General features: G+C 33.6%; 1 protein-coding gene and 1 long non-coding RNA gene across 6 annotated transcripts in view; both read right to left on the bottom strand.

The window, feature by feature from the left end:
- LOC307184308 overlaps window positions 1-19,593 on the bottom strand; it is a 224,182-nt gene that overhangs the window by 140,438 nt on the left and 64,151 nt on the right. The window lies entirely within an intron of this gene.
- LOC307184252 (mesoderm-specific transcript homolog protein-like) lies at window positions 3,876-5,065 on the bottom strand. Its single transcript, XM_079917574.1, is given in 2 exon segments — window positions 3,876-4,101; window positions 4,104-5,065. Coding segments are annotated over 2 exon segments (981 nt in total). The 5' UTR covers window positions 5,028-5,065; the 3' UTR covers window positions 3,876-4,044.

Raw genomic sequence — 19,593 nt, 5'->3', positions numbered from 1 at the left:
AAAGCTTCCTACCATTTTTTTTTTGTCTTGGGGTATATGTTTGTATGACAGTCCAATACATGGTTAATAAAATGTTAGAACTTTTCTGTTAAGTATATATAATTAATAAAATACTTTACATGAATTAAATCAAGAAACTTAGAAGTTATATAATTTATTCACACAAATGAGTTGCTGCAGATCTAAGAGTAAAATTTATGATTTCTCTTCATTCCCAGATCTCACTGCACTTAACAATTTCATCCAAAAGTAATGGATAGTTAGAAAATATTTGTTTTTCCTCACAATTGTTGTAGTTATTACATTGTTTCTGACAGATTTTGTATTACTATTTTACCTTCAGAAATGCAACAGTAATTTTTGATAAATTTCAGTTTTATAACAAATTTATGAGGAAGGGTAAAACTAAGTAGAAAATATATCTGAGTTATAAGTTATAATTGGAGTTATAAGTTCACTCCAATTTTATTGAGATGTTATTTGGCTTGAATTTCTCTTGAATGAACCTGGATTTAAGAATGAGACAAGATTTGAAGGCTATGTTTTTCTCTTCATTTTATTTAGTTATTTAACCCTTTGTAGTCCATAACTAATAAAGAACTAGTATGAGGCTAGCTGTAAAGTTTTTTTTAATCAAATAGAGAAGTTCCTATCATTTTTAATTTGCTGAAAATTTTTATTATGAATAGCTGCTGAAATTTGTCAACTGCTTTTTTCTGTATTGATTGAGATGATTACATTTTACTTTTTAAGTCTATTAATGTGGTGATTTATACTAATTTTCAAATGTTGAAATAGCTTTGTTTAGTAAATCCCACTTGTGATTAACCTTTTGATATTTTGTTGTATTCTATTTGCTATATTTTGTTTATCTTCGTGTCTATTTTTGATAGATTATTGCCCTGTAATTTTATTTTTCCCTGTTTTCCTGCCTTTTCTGGTTTTAACTAAGCATTTCATTTGATTCCATTTCATCTTCTCTCTTTCCATTTTAATGTTTCTTTTAAAAAGATGTTAGTGGTTGTCCTAGAGGTTGCAGTATAAATTAACTAACCTAAGTCTACCATCAAATAACATATAGCACTTCACAAGTACTGCAGAGATCTTAGAGTATTTCTAATTCCTCCATCTCATCCCTTATGACATTATTGTCATTCATTTCACTTATGCATATACCATGCATTCATTGCATTCCTTTAAATAAAATATAACTATTTTAGATCAATTAAGATTAATAAAACTAAGAGATCTTGTTTTATCTTTATTTTTTCCTTCTCCAGTGTTCCTTCTTTCTTTATGTAGATCCACATTTCTGATCTATATATTTTTTTCTCCTTGAAGAACTTCTTTTAACAGTTATTTCAGGGAAGTTCTGTTGTTGATAAGTTCCCTCAGTTTTTGTTCATCTAAAAAAATCTCAATTTTTCCTTCACTTTTGAAGAATAATTGGTGTTTTTTTCCCCCCTTCAATACTTTAAATGTTTCATTCCATTCCCTTCTTGCTTGTATGATTTGTGATGCGAAGTCTGCTGAAATTCTTATCTTTGTTTCTCTTTGGGAAAGTTCCTGCCAAACCCTGCCCCAACTCTGGTTTCTTTCAGGATTTTCTTTTTGTCCTTGGTCTCCTGCAGTTTGAAAACGATATACCAAAATATATATTTTATGGTACTTTTCCTGCTTGGTAACCCCAGAGCTTCCTGGATCTGTGGTTTGGCCTATTTTATTAACTTTCTACAGTTCCTGGCCATTATGAAAATATTTATTTTGCTCTATTCTTTATTCTCCTCCTGGTATTTTGAATATGCATATGTTGAACCATTTGAATTTCTCCCACAGTTCTTGGATGTTCTTTTCTGATTTTTTTTTTCATTCTTTTTCCTCTTTGCATTTCAGTTTGGAAAGTTTTATTAATCTATATTCAAGCTCACTGATTCTTTCCTCAGCTGTGTCCAGTCTACCGATGAATCCATCAAAAGCATTTTTCATTTCTGTTACAGTGTTTTTGATGCTACCATTTCCTTTTGATTCTTTCATAGAGTTCTCATCTCTATGCTAGAATCAGAGAAAAGTCCCTCTCCCAGGTGGAATAAGGCTCTGGTAAAGTCTTTCTCATTGGAGAGTAGGCATTTGTTATGGAGAACACTTTGGGCATATTTCATAATGGTTACTCTACCTCTCCCTGCCCTGCCAGAGCCAAGAGAACATCTTTCTTGGCTCCTCACTGTGAGAATCTGGTGGGGCTCCTGGAGTAGAAGTGCGAGCCCCTCCTAAGATTGCACCCTCAAGGAGTTTCTCAAACTAGTTTTCTCTCAGGTTCTAGCAATTCATCAAAATTACCATTTAGTGCTCCTATCATGTTATGGCTTTTGCTCTAGGAAAGCCAACTTCAGTTGTGGCTCTCTGAACTTGTCTGTCTCTCCAGATTTGTGATGGCAGCTTGTCCTGTTGCCTTATTTCTCCCAGGGGTCTAAGAAAAGTTTTTGATTTTCAATTTATTTATCTTTTTTTCTTGTTTTTAAGGGTGGGAGTGATGACTTCTAAGCTCTTTCATGTCAGAACTGAAACCAGGAGTTCTAATTTTCGATTCTTATGATACCTTGTCATTCTTTGCTTTCAGGGCTACATTGTCCTCAAAAAACAAGATGAAAAGAATTCCTTCCTCTGCTATTTTCTGAAATATTTTGTGTGAGAGTGATTTCATCTTCCTTAAATGCTTAATAGAAATTGCCAAAATAAGCCAGGATTTCTTTTTGAAAATATTCTTGATTATAAATTCAATTTCTTTTATAGTTGGGCTTGTCAGATCTTTCTATTTCCTCTTTTGTCAGTTTTTTAAAAATACAAACTGCTTTTTTTTGGTCAAAATTCATTTTTATTAATAGAAAATAAACACTTATTCCAGTTGTTATACTTGAAGTTGTTAATAAAAAAAAAGAATTTAAAATCACCACTTAATAATCCTGTTTTAACTAAGACAATGAAACTGTGGCTTAAAAAAAAAGTATTCAGCACCATTTGCTCATAGAACTTTCAGACTTTGTTCTTAAAGTTTCTGGAACTTTCCCATCTGTAAAGTACAGGAATTGCTGAGCTACATGAGGAACCCTCTCTGGGACAACCAACGAGAAGTTAAGCAATCAGTATATATTCTACCTGGTAACTTGGACTGTACAACGATCCCCTCCTCTCCACTCTGGCTCAGGATGGACATGCTTCTAAGCACTGAGGTATGACGAGTCCGACTGTTATTAGCTGGAAAGACCAGTTCTAACAGCAAATAACAGTAAATCTCTGGCACAGAGACTACTGTCCTTAATGTTCTGTGATTTTAGGAAATTCTGTAAATAGCTTGGCTTTAGTTCAATTTACTCAGAAATGAAACATGTTTAATAAGGTTAAACTACTCTGCTAGAGTAAGTGTCTGCTGGTTTGGTGTTCTTATAAAATACATACATAATACGTGTAGGTAAATCATAGTCTTAAAGTATACTTAGAATACTGCATTATTGAAACCAAAGTCTAACAAAATGACTACAGTTAGAAGCAGCTAATGAAACTAAATCCAAAGTTATGACAAGGGAGACTCATTCTCACTTGAAGCTGTGTCACTTAGAGAATTAAAGCCATTCAAGGTGAGGTGAAGGTGGCACCCTTAGATAATTCCAATCAGGGCCAGAAATTAGCATTTCTAAATATTTCAGAAAAGTCCATAGAAGTGTTTCAAAGCCTTTTATGCAAAAGAATGTCTGTCTATCTTTCTGCATCAGTGAGCAGTAGTGCCCATCAGAATTTCCTAATAACACAAAGACAAAGGCAAGTCCATACACTTGACCAGATGTCAAAGGAATGGGAGGTGGACTATTAGGTCACCCTTAGAGCTTCTGCTGGCTTTTTACTATATGCTGTTCATCAGTGTGAGTCAGGCGGACTTTTGTGAGAGAAGTGTTTGGTGGCCAGGACCTCTTTTGGGCGTTTCTTGCTAAGTGGAATACACAACAGATAAGGGAATAGGGGAGGTAATACAGGGAAGCTACTCTTTCCAGCTCAGAAGGAGTTGATGAAGCCCATATATGCATTCAAGAAGCCCATGGGATCCTCTATATCTGTGGACAGTGGCTTATGTGGTCATCCAGAATCGACACTGTGGACCGCAGCAGCATTTTCCTGTACAGCTCCAAAAACTCTGGATAGGGATTCACTGGATCCAGTGGCCCACAGATAAAATGAATGGGAATAGATACAGAGGCAAGAGCTCCCACACAGTGTCTTCTAAACTTCTTCCTTTGATTGATGTACTGCAAGAGACTGTCGATAACCAAGTTCCCATCATTGTTGTGTATCCCTGCCCACATGCCCCACAGTTCACTCTCAGAGGGTCGGGTGTATGGCCCAAAGACCGGGGTGAGACGTCGAGAGAATACGAAGAAGTTCATCAGTCGCGTGAGGATGGGTGACAGCCTGCCTCCATCTTTGAGAAGCTTTTGGAGAAGGAGAGGATGGTGAGTCTCAAGAAATATACCTCCATTCGACAGACAGAGACTCTTGATGGTAAGCCGACCAGGTCGATTCTGCTTGAACCTATAGAGAAGCTCCTGAGCAATGATATCCCCATAGTCGTGAGACAACAGGTTGATCCTACGGTTCGGGAGCCCCAGATGCCGCCAAAGAACCTCCACGATGCTGGCCTGCTCGAATATGGAATAGTGATGTGGTCTCGGTTTGTCACTGAAGCCAAAGCCTAGGAAATCAAGGGCAATCACTCGATGAAACCTGAGGGTCAGACCTTCCCAAATCTTGTACCAGTCATAGCTGGACGTTGGAAAGCCGTGTAAAAGCACAACTATCTCTGGACTTCCAACCACACCCACAGAGTCTTGGTAGAAGATACGCAGTCCCTTGTAGGTAAAAAATTTGCCTGATGACTTCCATGAGTGAAGAGCAGGGGAGAGCTGGCGGGGCGGGATGTGCAGATAGCCCGCAAGCAGGGGCACAGCCAACAGCCCCACGTGGACCCACCACTCCCTCATCCTGATTCAGGTAAGACCTGGGCTACAAGACTCCATGTTTGGGGCCAAACTGCTTTTGCGTCTCTTTTTTTCCAAGAAATGTTTTCACTTTATTGTCTAATTTACTAGCATAAAGTTGCTTACAATATTCCATTATATGAACACTTTGTAGTAATAGCCACTAATTCAATTCTGCTATTGCTAATTTTATTTTTTCTTCATTAATCTTCACATATGGTTTCTGTTTTATTAGTCTTTTAAAGAACCAACTTTTGGATCTGCTAATTTTCTCCATGTTTGTCAGTCATGGATTTCTGTTCTTTATTGCTTCCTTTTCTCTACTTGCTTTGGGTATAATCTGATGCTTTTTTAACCTTCTTAAGGTGGTAAGTTAGATGATTCACTTTATAACTCTTCTTTTCTGATATTGGCATTTAAAGTTATAAATGTCCCTTTGAGAACTGCTTAACTGTATCTCATAAATTTTGATGTTTTACTTTCATTATTATTCAATTAAAATTTCCTTCTGATTTTTGCCACTTACTGTTTATTTAGAAATGTATTGCTTAATTTCCTAATATTTGAGAATTTTCTAGATATCATTTCTATTAATTTCTAATTAAATTCTTTGTGGTCAGAGAACATAGGATTTCAGTCTTTTGAAGTCTATTGAGATTTATTGTCTATCTAGGTACATGTTTTACCTTGGTGAGTGTTCTACTGGCATTTGACAAAAATTTGTTTTTTTGCAGTCTTATGTTAATGTCAATTAGCTGATAATGATTGATGTTTTTCCCATCTTCTGTATTTGTACTGTTTTTGTATATTTGTTCTATTAGTAAATATGAAAGATGTGTTTAACATTCCAACTATGATTGTAGACTTATCTGTTTCTCTCTTTAGTTCCATCAGTTTTGTTTCATACTTTTCAATGATTTCTCATTAGGTGCATATTTAAGCTTGTTTTGTATTCTGCTGGTTGACCTGTTATTACTATACAACATATCACTTTATTTCTTGTAATATCTGTTGTCTTGAATTATACCTTGTCTCATAGTAATACAGCCATAACAGTTTTTTTAATGTTTATTGCTGAATGGTATATATCTTCCATCTTTTTACTTTCAATCTCTGTGCCTTTTTTTAATGTATGCATCTTGTAGAGAGCATATGGTTGGAATTTGCTTTCTGAAAGCATACAATGTCTGCCTTTTAATTTGAGTACTTAGTCCATTTACTTTTAATATAATTATTGGTATGGTTGGGTTAAAGTCTATTATTTTAACCCATGTATTCTTTGTATCATTTGTTTTTTGTTCCTCTGTTCCTTTTTTTGATGTCTACTTTTGGTTTAATTGAATATTTCTAGTGTTTCATTTATTTTCTCTCATACTTTTTAGCTGTACCTTTTTATATTATTATTTTAGTGGTTTCTCTACTAAATAAAATAATATCTCACTAGAGTCTATTTAGAATATTTTATCATTGCACAATTTGCACATCACACATCACAGATGTAAAAATCTTACAGCAGTATACTCACAGCCTTCTTTTGTTCTAATTTGTCAAATATTTTCATTTTACATTGGTTATAAAGCACCTTACAATTATATTATTTTTGCTTTAATTTTCACTTGTTTTTAAAGAGAAATTCATAGACTAAAAAGAATTTATTTGCTCATATATTTAGCATGTCTTTGGCTCCAGTATTTTCTGATAAGAAGTCAGTTTTATGCATATTTGTGGTCCTCTACATGCACTGTGTTGCTTTTCTTTGCCTGCTTTCATTTCTTTGCCTGCCTTCTTTATGTCTGATTTATGGCAATTTTACTATCATGTGTCTAGGCATAGTTTTCTTTGAATTTATTCTGGTTTAATTATCTTCTTAGATCTGTAATTTTACTTTTTTAATTTTTTCATCAAATTGAGACAACTTCAACCATTATATCTTCATATATTTACTTCATGCCTTTTTATCTCTCTTGTCTCTTTTGGGGACCCTATTTGCAGATGTTTGACTGCTTGATATTTCCCTACAGGTCACTGAAGAACTGATCATTTTTCTTCTTTTTCTATGTATTATTCAGATTGTATGATTTCAATGAAAGCATTTTGAAGTTTTCTGCCCCTTTCTGCTATCTCCAATCTGACATCAAGATTATCAAAGTGAAAATTTTCATTTTAGATATTCTAATTTTTTATTCTAGATTTTAATTTGGTTCTTTTTTGTACTTTCCTTGCGTATCTGAGATTTCCTATCTCTTTACTCATTAAGGCCATATTTTCCTTTAAGTTTTTAACATCTTTATAGTAAGTAAAGTCACTATCTTTTAATTTTAATATTTGGATCATCCTGGAGTCTTTTTCTATTCACTGCTTTATTTCTTTATGATGGGTCATATTTTTCTGCTTTTCAACATGCTTACTAATTTTTGTATTGTTTTTGGAAGTTTGCAGGTGATATAAATAGTATAGATTATGTAGTCATTTTTTAAATAGTGTTGAGTTTTGTTCTGGCAGTTTGACAATTTACCAGGGCGCTCCTAGATCCTATCAAGGCTTGGCTTAGGCTTTGTTATGGTATGGTCCTTATTACTCTTAAGATACTAATTTTCTAGTGTTTTAGCTGAATGCCCAGGGTGCTGATGAGCTCTTTCAACTCTGGCTGGGTTAGAACTTAAGACTTCCACACTGTGTAACCTCCATTATCTTTGTTTCACTCCCAATTCTTGTAAGCACCACTCTCTGCCAGACCTCTGAGTCCTACTCTCTAAAATCTAAAGTGAAGCCCTTGATCCAAGGGCCTTACAGAGATTATTGAGACCACTCTTTTCCCAAGCAACCTTCTAACACTTTGCCCTGCAAATTCCAGCTTCTTTCTGCAGCACTAAATTCTGGAATTTGCCTCCTCAGCCAAGTGGGACTGCCCTGTTTCTGTTGGTCTTCAATTCCTTACTCTGGTTTAGGGAATTTGTCCCTAGACAAAAGCCTAAGTGATCAAGCAACTCACCTCTTGTGTTACCCTTCTTTCAGAAGGAATTCCTGTGCTGCCTACTGTCAAATGCCAAAAACCAGTCACTTCATGTATTTTGTTCAGTTTTATAGTTACTTAACATGTGTGGACAAGTCTGGAACAAGTTAATCTTTCATATTTGGAAGTAAAAGTCCCACACTGTTATCTCTTAAAGAGGAGAATAACTTCTGGAAGGTGGTAATTCCAATCTTGTACAAGGGGATGCACTGATATTATATTTATTGCTGGTAAGCACTGCAGTACCTGAGACAACAAAGCAATGACACCTCACTGTCCTCAAATAAAGGTACAGGTAGAGGAAGAAAAACCTCTAGTTTGGTACTATGACATATATTCTCAAAAGTGGTCCCTGACTTTGATATCTATTGTCTCAGTTTTTTGGTTAGAGCGTCTAAATACAAAATGCAGACAATGAGGAGGTAAATCCAGAATGCCTGTTTGGTAGGTTAGTAAATATCTGTAATTAATTTTTCCTTCATATTAAAAAAATTAAAGGCAAAACTTGAAATGGTATAATTCAACATTATATGTTTCAACATATAATAGGAGATATAAAATGTCTAATGTCATGTGATATTAACACTTGCCCATTTTATTTGATTTTAAAGCTTATCACCTTTTACATTATGAACAATAGTTGAAAGGATGTGGTTAAGCTAATAATATGAGAATTTAAATTTGGGCTTTCTTTCTTTTATTAGTTTCTAGTTTTTAAATTTATTTTTACCTAACTGGAGATTTTCCACATGAAACATATTTCGTAGTAGTTTTTACATAGTCAACAGAGTGAAAAAGACATGTGTTAAACATAGAATTTTACATGGCAAAGTATTTGGCATGGATCAGATTATAGTGGCCATTTTTGAACATAAGAAAATCCATGTTTCCTCATTTGATTTTAAGTGAAGACTGAAGCACCTGGGTCCCATCCTTTTTCATTCACCCTACAGACCCAAGAACACTTTTTTAGCTGTCACTCTTAGCATTTAGTTGGTTTTTTTTTGTTTTTTAATTTTATTTTTTAACTTACTCCATTCCTTCAAAATGTTTCTACACATTTTCTTCTTATTAATTGTACTATGTGTATATTGGAGACTGAGAATTCTATCTTCTTGCCTAGTATTAAACAACAAAAAAGTTTTGCCTTTAAGATTAAATTTTCTTAACTGACATCCTACTTGAAAAAGAATTCCCTCTCTATTTATGTGTCCTGTGAAATTATCTGCTAATCCAATTCCTCCCCCATCTTGAGACTATGTTTCCAAAAACCCCTACTGTTGGAGATCTAGTAGAAGTTCTCTGTGCTTTGTGTGATAGTAAAACTTTGAGACTTGTGTAGTCTGAGGAAACCATAAAAGCTCATAGTAACAGTTTTTACTTTCACCAAAGTAAAGCAATTGAAAATGTCCTGTTTCACTGTATTTTACTTAGTAATAAAATGTCCTGTTTCACTGTATTTTACTTAGTAATAAAGTGCCATGTACTACTAATATATATAAATCACTTGTTTGCTAAAAACAATGGATGTCCCTCCTTCTCATCCTTAACCCAATCATCTGTGATTGTGTACATTTATTCCAGTTAATGTGTGCACTAAGGAGTGTTTCTTTCTGTTTGATACTCCATACAAATGGCTGACTTCTTTACAACTTTATAACTCAGGCTGGTTGACTCCCTCTGTTCAAGTCCTCTGTGGTCCCAGTGAGCCAGAGTGACTCTTTATTGTCACATGAAAAAGCATTTTCATGTATTAACATGATCTTCCACTCATTTTCACATCCTATTTTCTGTTCCACCTTGAGTTCCTTCTTTTTTAAATTCTCTCCAGAAAAAAAAAATACTTATGATTCACACATACATGATTTTCATGTAAGGATAATATGAGCTTCAGAAGGATTTGATATACTTATTTGTTCCCTTTGTTTAAAGAGCTTAGAAAAACATTATGTTTTGGAATACCTCTTCAAATTTATTATTACATTGAGCATATGATAGATGATCAATGAGTTCTTGTTTTATGAGTAAGTTAAAGTTTTAGCAACCCATTCACACTGTCCATGCACTTCTAATTCAACATTTGATTTCCTTCCAGTTGTGTTTTAGTAACTGCAATTATGTTCCCTAGTTCATATGCAAATCATGGCTTTTCTGGAGACTTTTCATGTGTAGAATTTGTTCTTGCAATTTAGAAAACTTTAGATATTAAAAATTGATAAAAAAAATGCAAGCAGCCAAGTAAAGTGGCAAAAGTAAATTAAACATTGCAATGGAGACTTCTACAAATTAATTTTTCAGAATTTATGGTTATTAATCTTGTGAAACAGAAGTTGTTTAATGATATATTGTTAGACCTGGAGGACTCCCAAAATTTAGAAGCAAGTTAAATAATTTCCCTACCTTAAACTAGTCCTAACAAAAGACTAAGAAAAAAATTTTAGATCAGCTATTTGTACCGTCCTTATAGAAAATGTACCATCTGGTTAGGAAACATGGGCTGAACTTACTAGGAAGTCTGCTGAACCTCCAAAACTGAGTACCAATCTCTAGTATATGGTGGCTTTATCAAAGTGCAGCTACCCTGTGAAGCTAGCTTAAAATAACCTGGGAACTCTTCAAATCACTTTAAAGATGTTATCTTCATAACATTTTAGCTACTGGTAATCCTAATGGGTAGGTTTGTCAGTGAGAGGTTGACAATGGTCATTACTACAAAATTACTTAATTGAAATGATGCTGAATGGTTTTATGGGAGCTGATGTGTTCTCAGCTCCAAACTCACATATTTAATGGCCTACTCCACATGTATATCTAGCTTTCCACATTCAAAACTCTACAAGTACAAAACTGAACTCATAGTATTTTCCTTGTCCCAAATCTGCACCTCCTGTGGTCTTCTCCACTTGTTTCTGTTCTCAAACATCAACATCATCCACAACTCTTTTCTTTCCCTACATCCCAAGTCCAAACAAACTGCAAAGCCTCTTGACCTTATCTGTCTTCTATATGTCTAGGATCTGGTGTCTCCACTGCTACCACCATGATCTAAGTTACATCACTGTTGCCTAGGTTACTGAAATAATCTCCTATTTATTAAATAGTTACTTATGGCTACTATCATCTGTGCACTGTGCTTGGAACTTTACCTGCATGACTTTGACTAGTCTTCATAATTGCATTAAAAGATGATTACTAGCCCTCTTTTATATATTAGGGAGCTGATACTTTAAAAAAATATTTTCCCTAAGACCACACAACTTGTGTAAGTCACAGAGCTAGTATTTCAACCCAATTTATTTAATTCCAAACCTAGATTTACAACACCTCTATGATGTTTAATCTTTGTGGCAATCTTCGTTCTAGTAACTACAAAACTAAAGCAAAGTTAAGATAAAAACTATAGGATGAGAATTTTTTTATAATACTTATGAGATCTAGAAGGTAAACAAAAAAACCCCCTAAAACTCTAAAGTAATTCTGATACAATTAAAATGGCAATTTTCAGTAGAATCATTAGGGTAATTGTTCTACTTCTTTAATTCTGACTGTGCGCATGGCAGGAACAGTGAGAGGTCTGTGATTTTACCCTACTTGCAAGCTAAAATGTTTGCCTACCAGAGTTTCATAGAGGCTTGCAGAAGACATGAGAATCCTCAGTCAGGAGTTATAGTAAATCATTTATCCTTTAGGCCCAGCCTGGGAGAAATCTTTCTCATATTAGTATACTAGGATATTTTAATAGCACATAAATGTCTGTGGTTTAAATGCAATAAGGGCCCTAACTTCAGACTATATTTCAAAGCTACAGTAATCAAAACAGTATTCCTTACTAATAGTACAAAAACAGACACATAGATCAACGGAACAGAATACAGAAATAAGCCCATGCACTTATGGTCAATTAATCTATGACAAAGGAGGCAAGAATATATAATGGAGACAAGACAGTCTCTTCAACAAGTAACTGGTGCTGAGAAAACTGGATAGCTATACTGGATAGAATAAAATTAGAACACTTTCTTACACCATATACAAAAATAAATTCAAAATAGATTAAAGACCTAAATGTAAGACCAGAAACCACAAAACTCCTCCTGGAAGAAAATACAGGCAGAGAACTCTTTGACATAAATCGTAGCAATATTTTTGGATCTGTCACCTAAGGCAACGGAAATGAAAGCAAAAATAAACAAATGGGACATAAATTTAAACTTAAAAGCTTTTGCACAGCAAGGAAACCACTGACAAAATGAAAAGTAAACCTACTGAATGTGAGAAAATATTTGCAAATGATATGACTGACAAGGGGTTAATACCCGAAAATATACAAACAGCTCATACAACTCAGTATCAAAAACACCCAAAGAACCCAATTTTAAAAATGGGCAGAAGATCTAAATAGACATTTTTCCAAAGAAGACATAAATAGCCAACAAGCACTTAATAAGATGCTCAACATGGATAAACATCATAGAAATGCAAGTCAAAACCACAATGAGATATCACCTCACATCTGTCAGAATAGCTATCATCAAAAAGACCACAAATAACCATTGTTGGTGAGGATGTGGAGAAAAGGGAACTGTTATGCACTGCTGGTGGGAATGTAAATTGGTGCAGCCACTATGGAGGTGCAGCCACTATGGAGGTTCCTTTAAAAAGCTAGAACCACCATATGATACAGCAATTCCACTCTGTGATACGTGTCCAAAGAAAACAAAAACACCAAATCGAAAAGATACATGCATCCCAATGTTCACAGCAGAATTACTGACTATAGTCAAGATATGGAAGCGATATAAGTATCCATCAACAGATGTTGATGTTGATGATAAATATGTACACAATGGAATACTACTCAGCGACAAAAATAATGAAATTTTGCCATCTGCAACAACATGGATGAGCCTGGAGGGTATTATGCTTGATGAAATAAGTCAGCCAGAGAAAGACAAATACTGTATGTTATCACTTCTAAGCATAATCTAAAAAATAAAACAAACAGATGAATATAACAAAACAGAAACACAGATAAAGAGAACAAACTAGCTGTTACCAGTGGGGAGAAGGAAAGGGGAGGGGTAAGATAGAGGTAGGTAATTAAGATGTACAAAATACTATGTATAAAACAAGCTACTAGGGTACATTGTACAGCACAGGGAATGTAGCCAATATTTTATACTAATTTTAAATGGAGTATAATCTATAAAAATATTAAATCGCTATGTTGTACACCTGAAATTAATATAATATTGTAAATCAACTATACCTCAATAAAAATTTTTTTTCAAATAAAATTAGTTACCATTGTGGGGAAAAAAAAGACTAAAAATTAAATGCAGTAAGTACAATCTAATGTTAGTTTCACGGCTACACTGATCAGAACTAAGGGTAGAAGAGCATTTTATAGTTTTTACAGATTTACAAACTCACTAAGATTCTTTGTGCTCAACTGAGTCCTAGGCAGAACTTCCCAAGGGAGAATTTCAAAATAACTGAGGGTGATAAGAAAATCAGCATGTCTGAGCTAATGATTCCAAGTATTGAAATTTTAATTTTCTATTTAATAATAATTTGCTTGTAATGTAGTATATTAATAACTATTCTACTTTATGGTATTCTTTACACACTGTTTAACTTCAGATGAATTTAACATAAATTCTGTTGTTTGGGTCGATTTCAGTGTGCAGGGAATAAAGAAAGAGATGAAAACACCTCCAGTTGAGCTAAATATTAACTAACTCCAAAAAAGGCATCTTATACTACAAAGCTACAGTAATCAAGACAGTATGGTACTGGCACAAAAACAGAAATATAGATCAACGGAACAGGATAGAAAGCCCAGAGATAAATTCACGCACATATGGTCACCTTATTTTTGATAAAGGAGGCAAGAATATACAGTGGAGAAAAGACAGCCTCTTCAATAAGTGGTGCTGCAAAAACTGGACAGCTACATGTAAAAGAATGAAATTAGAACACTCCCTAACACCATATACCAAAATAAACTCAAAACAGATTAAAGACCTAAATGTAAGGCCAGACACTATAAATTTCTTAGAGGAAAACATAGGCAGAACACTCTATGACATAAATCACAGCAAGATCCTTTTTGACTCACCTCCTAGAGAAATGGAAATAAACAAATGGGACCTAATGAAACTTGAAAGTTTTGCACAGTAAAGGAAACCATAAACAAGACGAAAGACAACGCTCAGAATGGGAGAAAATATTTGCAAACGAAGCAACTGACAAAGGATTAATCTCCAAAATTAATTGAGCTCATGCAGCTCAATATCAAAAAAGCAAACAAGTTTTGCACAGTAAAGGAAACCATAAACAAGACGAAAGACAATGCTCAGAATGGGAGAAAATATTTGCAAATGAAGCAACTGACAAAGGATTAATCTCCAAAATTAATTGAGCTCATGCAGCTCAATATCAAAAAAGCAAACAATCCAATCCAAAAATGGGAAGAAGACCTAAATAGACATTTCTCCAAAGAAGATATACAGATTGCCAGCAAACACATGAAAGGATGCTCAAAGTCACTAATCATTAGAGAAATGCAAATCAAAATTACAATGAGCTATTACCTCAAACCAGTCAGAATGGCCATCATCAAAAAATCTACAAACAATAAATGCTAGAGAGGGTGTGGAGAAAAGGGAACCCTCTTGCACTGTTGGTGGGAATGTAAATTGATACAGCCACTATGGAGAACAGTATGGAGGTTCCTTAAAAAACTAAAAACAGAACTACCATATGACCCAGCAATCCCACTACTGGGCATATACCCTGAGAAAACCATAATTCAAAAACAGTCATGTACCAAAATGTTCATTGCAGCTCTATTTACAATAGCCAGGACATGGAAGCAGCCTAAGTGTCCATCAACAGATGAATGGATAAAGAAGATGTGGCACATATGTACAACAGAATATTACTCAGCCATAAAATGAAACAAAACTGAGTTATTTGTAGTGAGGTGGATGGACCTAGAGACTGTCATACAGAGTGAAGTAAGTCAGAAGGAGAAAAACAAATACCGTATGCTAACACTTATATATGGAATCTAAAAAAAATGGTTCTATAGAATGTAGGGGCAGGACAGGTATAAAGACGCAGACTTAGAAAATGGACTTGAGGACACAGGGAGTGGGAAGGGTAATCTAGGACGAAGTGAGAGAGTGGCATGGACATATATACACTACCAAATGTAAAATAGGTAACTAGTGGGAAGCAGCTGCATAGCACAGCGAGATCAGCTCGGTAGTTTGTGACCACCTAGAGGGGTGGGATAGGGAGGGTGGGAGGGAGACGCAAGAGGTAGGAGATATGAGGATATATGTATATGTATAGCTGATTCACTTTGTTATAAAGCAGAAACTAACACACCATTGTAAAGCAATTATACTCCAATAAAGATGTTTAAAAAAAAGCCATCTTTCTGGTACCTAGTAATATGGAATTAAGTATTTTAGAAAGATCTAAATTCAGTGTCCATGGCTGACATTTTTTAATGCTGACATCACTGTTTAAATAAAATGTTTTTCCTCACCAACAATTTTTGATTATTTATTTTTAAATGTATTCTTAAATTTGTTTGACAAGCAAAGATATGTTGTTCAATAATGAGAGAATTTAAAGTAATGTCCTTGTATACCTAACGTACAAAGCATAAAGGATATCTAACACAGGCTTTGGGCGGGACAGGGGCAGGAGGAGAATGAGTAATGGGAAGAGAATATCAACCGATGGCTGTCATTTTTTTTTTGCTAGTGACGTTGACACAGCCCTAAGCATATTTGGTTCTCATTGCTTCAACAAAACATTTTATCCAAAGGATAATTCCAAAGCCACATTTAGAATAAATTTATTGAGTCCAACTTTTACAGACAAAACTGAAAAAGAATTTTGAAAAATTTCAATGAAAAGGTTCATTATGTGGATCTTGATTGCCGTGATGTTAATCAATTCAAGAGCTATGATAAAACTTGCAATGGGATTGGCAGGCCAGCAAGAATCCTCACCCCATTCCCTACTTATAACATTAGTCTTTATGAATTGAAACAATTCCAATTTTCATTTTATGTTTTAATTAAGGAGTGTGCATCTAAAAGTCTAAGACATTAATTAGGTGATTCAAAAGGTTTTCCAAAAATGATTTCTATTTTTATGCCCACAATGTCTGATGTGACACTGCTGGAAGAATATAATTTTTATTGATTTATTTTTTAATTGATGTATAGTTAATTTACAGTGATATGTTAGTTTCTGCTGTGCAGCAAAGTCATTCAGTTATACATATACGTACATTCTTTTTTATATTCATTTCCATTATGGTTTATCACAGGGTACTGAATATAGTTTCCTGTGCTATACAGCAGGACCTTGTTCTTTACCAAGAATGTAATTTTTAAACAGTGAATTTGGAAAGATTTTTCATCCTGAACCAAAACTTATGGTCTTACGTTCTAAACATGGTAAGTGAAATCTATGGATTGAGCGCACTGAACTACATATCATGTCTAGTGAGTGATCTCCATTCAATGTGTAGTCTTTCCTCTCTTTATCTCTCTTACTTACCATTAATTTAGTTTTTAAAAAACAAGCATGTAAGCATTAGTTCCATTTTAGCTTTTTCTTCTAAAGCGTATAAGCAGGATTCAAATCTGTAAATAATTTGTGCTTTCTATGCTGTTGAATTTGAAAATGTTTATTCTGTGTCTGAAAAATAGCTAATATAGACATTCTTTGAAGATATTCTATAATTCTCTCTTTGATCTCCCAGATTGCCCAATGACAGATCATTTTTACTATCTGACAGGCTGCTATTCTTGCTGATGACTGTTCCAACTCTCCAGAAACAAAAATCTACTGTTTTCTACTTAAAGTTCACCTGTATTATGTTTTATCTTCCATGTCCCCCTCTTTTTATGTTTGTTTGATCTGGTGGTAGTTGTCACAATTCAGTTTATCAAACAGAATACCTTATAGGTGCTCTCTCATCTGGTCTTTATATATATAGAGAGATATATATTAAACTGATTATAATACTTTTTTTCTTTTGTGCATCATATATTATTTTGTTAGAGTATATCTCCTATGAATAATACTTTAAAATTTTTTTTAAATATTTTATTTATGTCTCCAGTGAAAATTTATAATCATTTTGTTAAATTTTCTTAAAAATATCACAAGGAGACAATGAGTATAATAGCATTATGCTTATGAATTAAGAATTAATCATACTTTATAATACTTAGTCTTATAATTTAGAATTTTTAAAGAATATCTAATAAAGAAGATCTCACAAACCAATGAATAAATAAAGGATTACTGAAATGAAATGAATTGGAAAAACTTGGAAAATTTTTGGAAAAATCTGTTAACTGTGGGAAAACTTACATCTTTAATTCAAACATTCACATATTCCAGCTGAATTAAAGATTTAAAAAATAAAAACATGTCTTGCAAGAAAAAAGTTAGAAAACAACGTAGATGTTAATTTTATAAACTCTCTAAAGTGGGAGACAATCTCTAAGACGGTAAGTGCTAGAACTAGTGAAGGAAAATGTTAGTAGTTCTGAGTAACATAAAAATAAAAAAACTTCTTAAATGTCATTAAGTGAATAACAAAGCCAAATTGGAAAAATACATGTAGCAAATACGAGAAGACAGAAGTGTAGTATAAATATTACATAGGGAATTTATTCAAATTGATAAATAATATAATCACACTAGATAAATGGGCCAAAAGTATGAACAGATAGTTCACGATTAAAATAAATTTACTGAGAATTGTTTTACAGGCTAGTATATGGTCTAACCTGAAAAATATTTAATTTGTGCTGGAAAAGAATATATATTCTGGTGTTGTCAGATATAGTGTTCTATAGTATTGGTTAGGCTGTTCATATTGTTGCTCTAGCTGTTAAAATCTTCCATATATTTACTGATTTTATGTTTAGTAGTTTTATCAATTATTGAGAATGTGGTATTGAAATCTCCAAATATAGTTGTTGAATTGTCTATCTCTCCTTTCAATATGTCAGTTTTTATTTCATGTACTTTTGGGTCCCTGTTGTTAGGTGCATATACATTTATAACAGTTATTTCTTTCTAATATCCCTTTATCATTATAAAGTAACTCCATTTATTTCTAATAATGTTCTTTGCCTTAATATTCATTTTGTATGGTAGTATTATAGCTACGCCAGTCTATTACAGATCTGTTTGCTTGGTATATGTTTTTCCATCCTTTTACTTTTATCCTATTTGTGCCTTAGAAACTAAGGTACGTCTCCTGTAAATAGCATAAAGTTGAGTCTTAAGTTTTATTCAATTTAACAATCTACTTTTTGATTGGAGTATTCATTCCATTCACATTTAATGTAATTATTGCAAAAATTGATGAAATTTTTAGCTTTTAGTAATTAAGCTATGTTGTACCTAGATATGGCTCTCTTTATGCTTTTTCTACTTAAGAGTTTTTGGAGCTTTGTTGATTCTTTTCATTAATTCTTTTCCTCAAATAGCCATTACTTATTTGACTATTTTTTTCTACCTTTTTCTTTCTGTGTGTGACATCCATTGTACAAATATTAGTATGCTAGCTGTCTCACAGTTCAATGAAGAACTTTATTTCCTCAATCTTTTCCTCCCTGTTCTTCAGACTGGATCATTTCAATTGATTTATTTTCAAGTTCATTGAATTTTTCTTGTGTCATTTCAAGTTTACTTTTGAGCACATCTAGTGGGGGATGGGAGCAAGTCCAGATGGGAAGGCCTCAGACTTTCACCATTCTTTTTTGGAGGTCCTGCAATTCTTCACAAATAAGCATCTCTCCATTTGCTGCTTGGTCGCTTTTCAGAGTTCTGAAAGGGTTGTTTTTGACAACACTGCCCAGTTTTATAATTATTTTTTGGGGGAAAGATTTGTTGACAACTTTATGTCACCATAGTCATTAAGTCCTGCCCCCCAAATCATTAAATTGCTTAACATGTATTTTTAAAATAGTTCAACTCCATTATCTAAGAAAGGTAAATTAAAGTAATAATAAGATATTGATTTGCCTGTAAAATTAGCAAAGATTGAACACTTGTGTACACTGAATCTGGCAAGAATTCAGGGATACAGCATTCCCACGTGTTTCTGATCATACTCTAACATCAAATTTTTTAATTTATTTTCTCTTTTGTTATGTTTCCCTGAACCTAAATTTATAAAATGTTTTAAAATCATTGCTTAGATTGAAAAACCTATTAATATGAGCACATTATAACATTCAAAGAATAATTTAATAGAGTATATGGTTAAAAGTAAGTCTTTCTCCCAGGCTTTCACATCCTGTCCCTGGAGGCAATCATGGTTATATCTTTCTTGTGAATATTTCCAGAGCTATTCCTGTATATGCAAGCTCAAGTGTCTATAATATAAGCTTTTTTAAAAAATACAGACACTTGAATATTGAATATGCAATATCCTCCAGCTAGTGTTTATTATTAACAAAATATCTTTATTATCATGACCAATCAATATATGAAGATATT

The sequence above is a fragment of the Stenella coeruleoalba genome (assembly GCF_951394435.1).
Source record: "Stenella coeruleoalba genome assembly, chromosome: 3".
Lineage (NCBI taxonomy): Eukaryota > Metazoa > Chordata > Mammalia > Artiodactyla > Delphinidae > Stenella > Stenella coeruleoalba.
The sequence above is the reverse complement of the archived record's forward strand: the minus strand, read 5'-3'. Positions and strand labels throughout refer to the sequence as shown.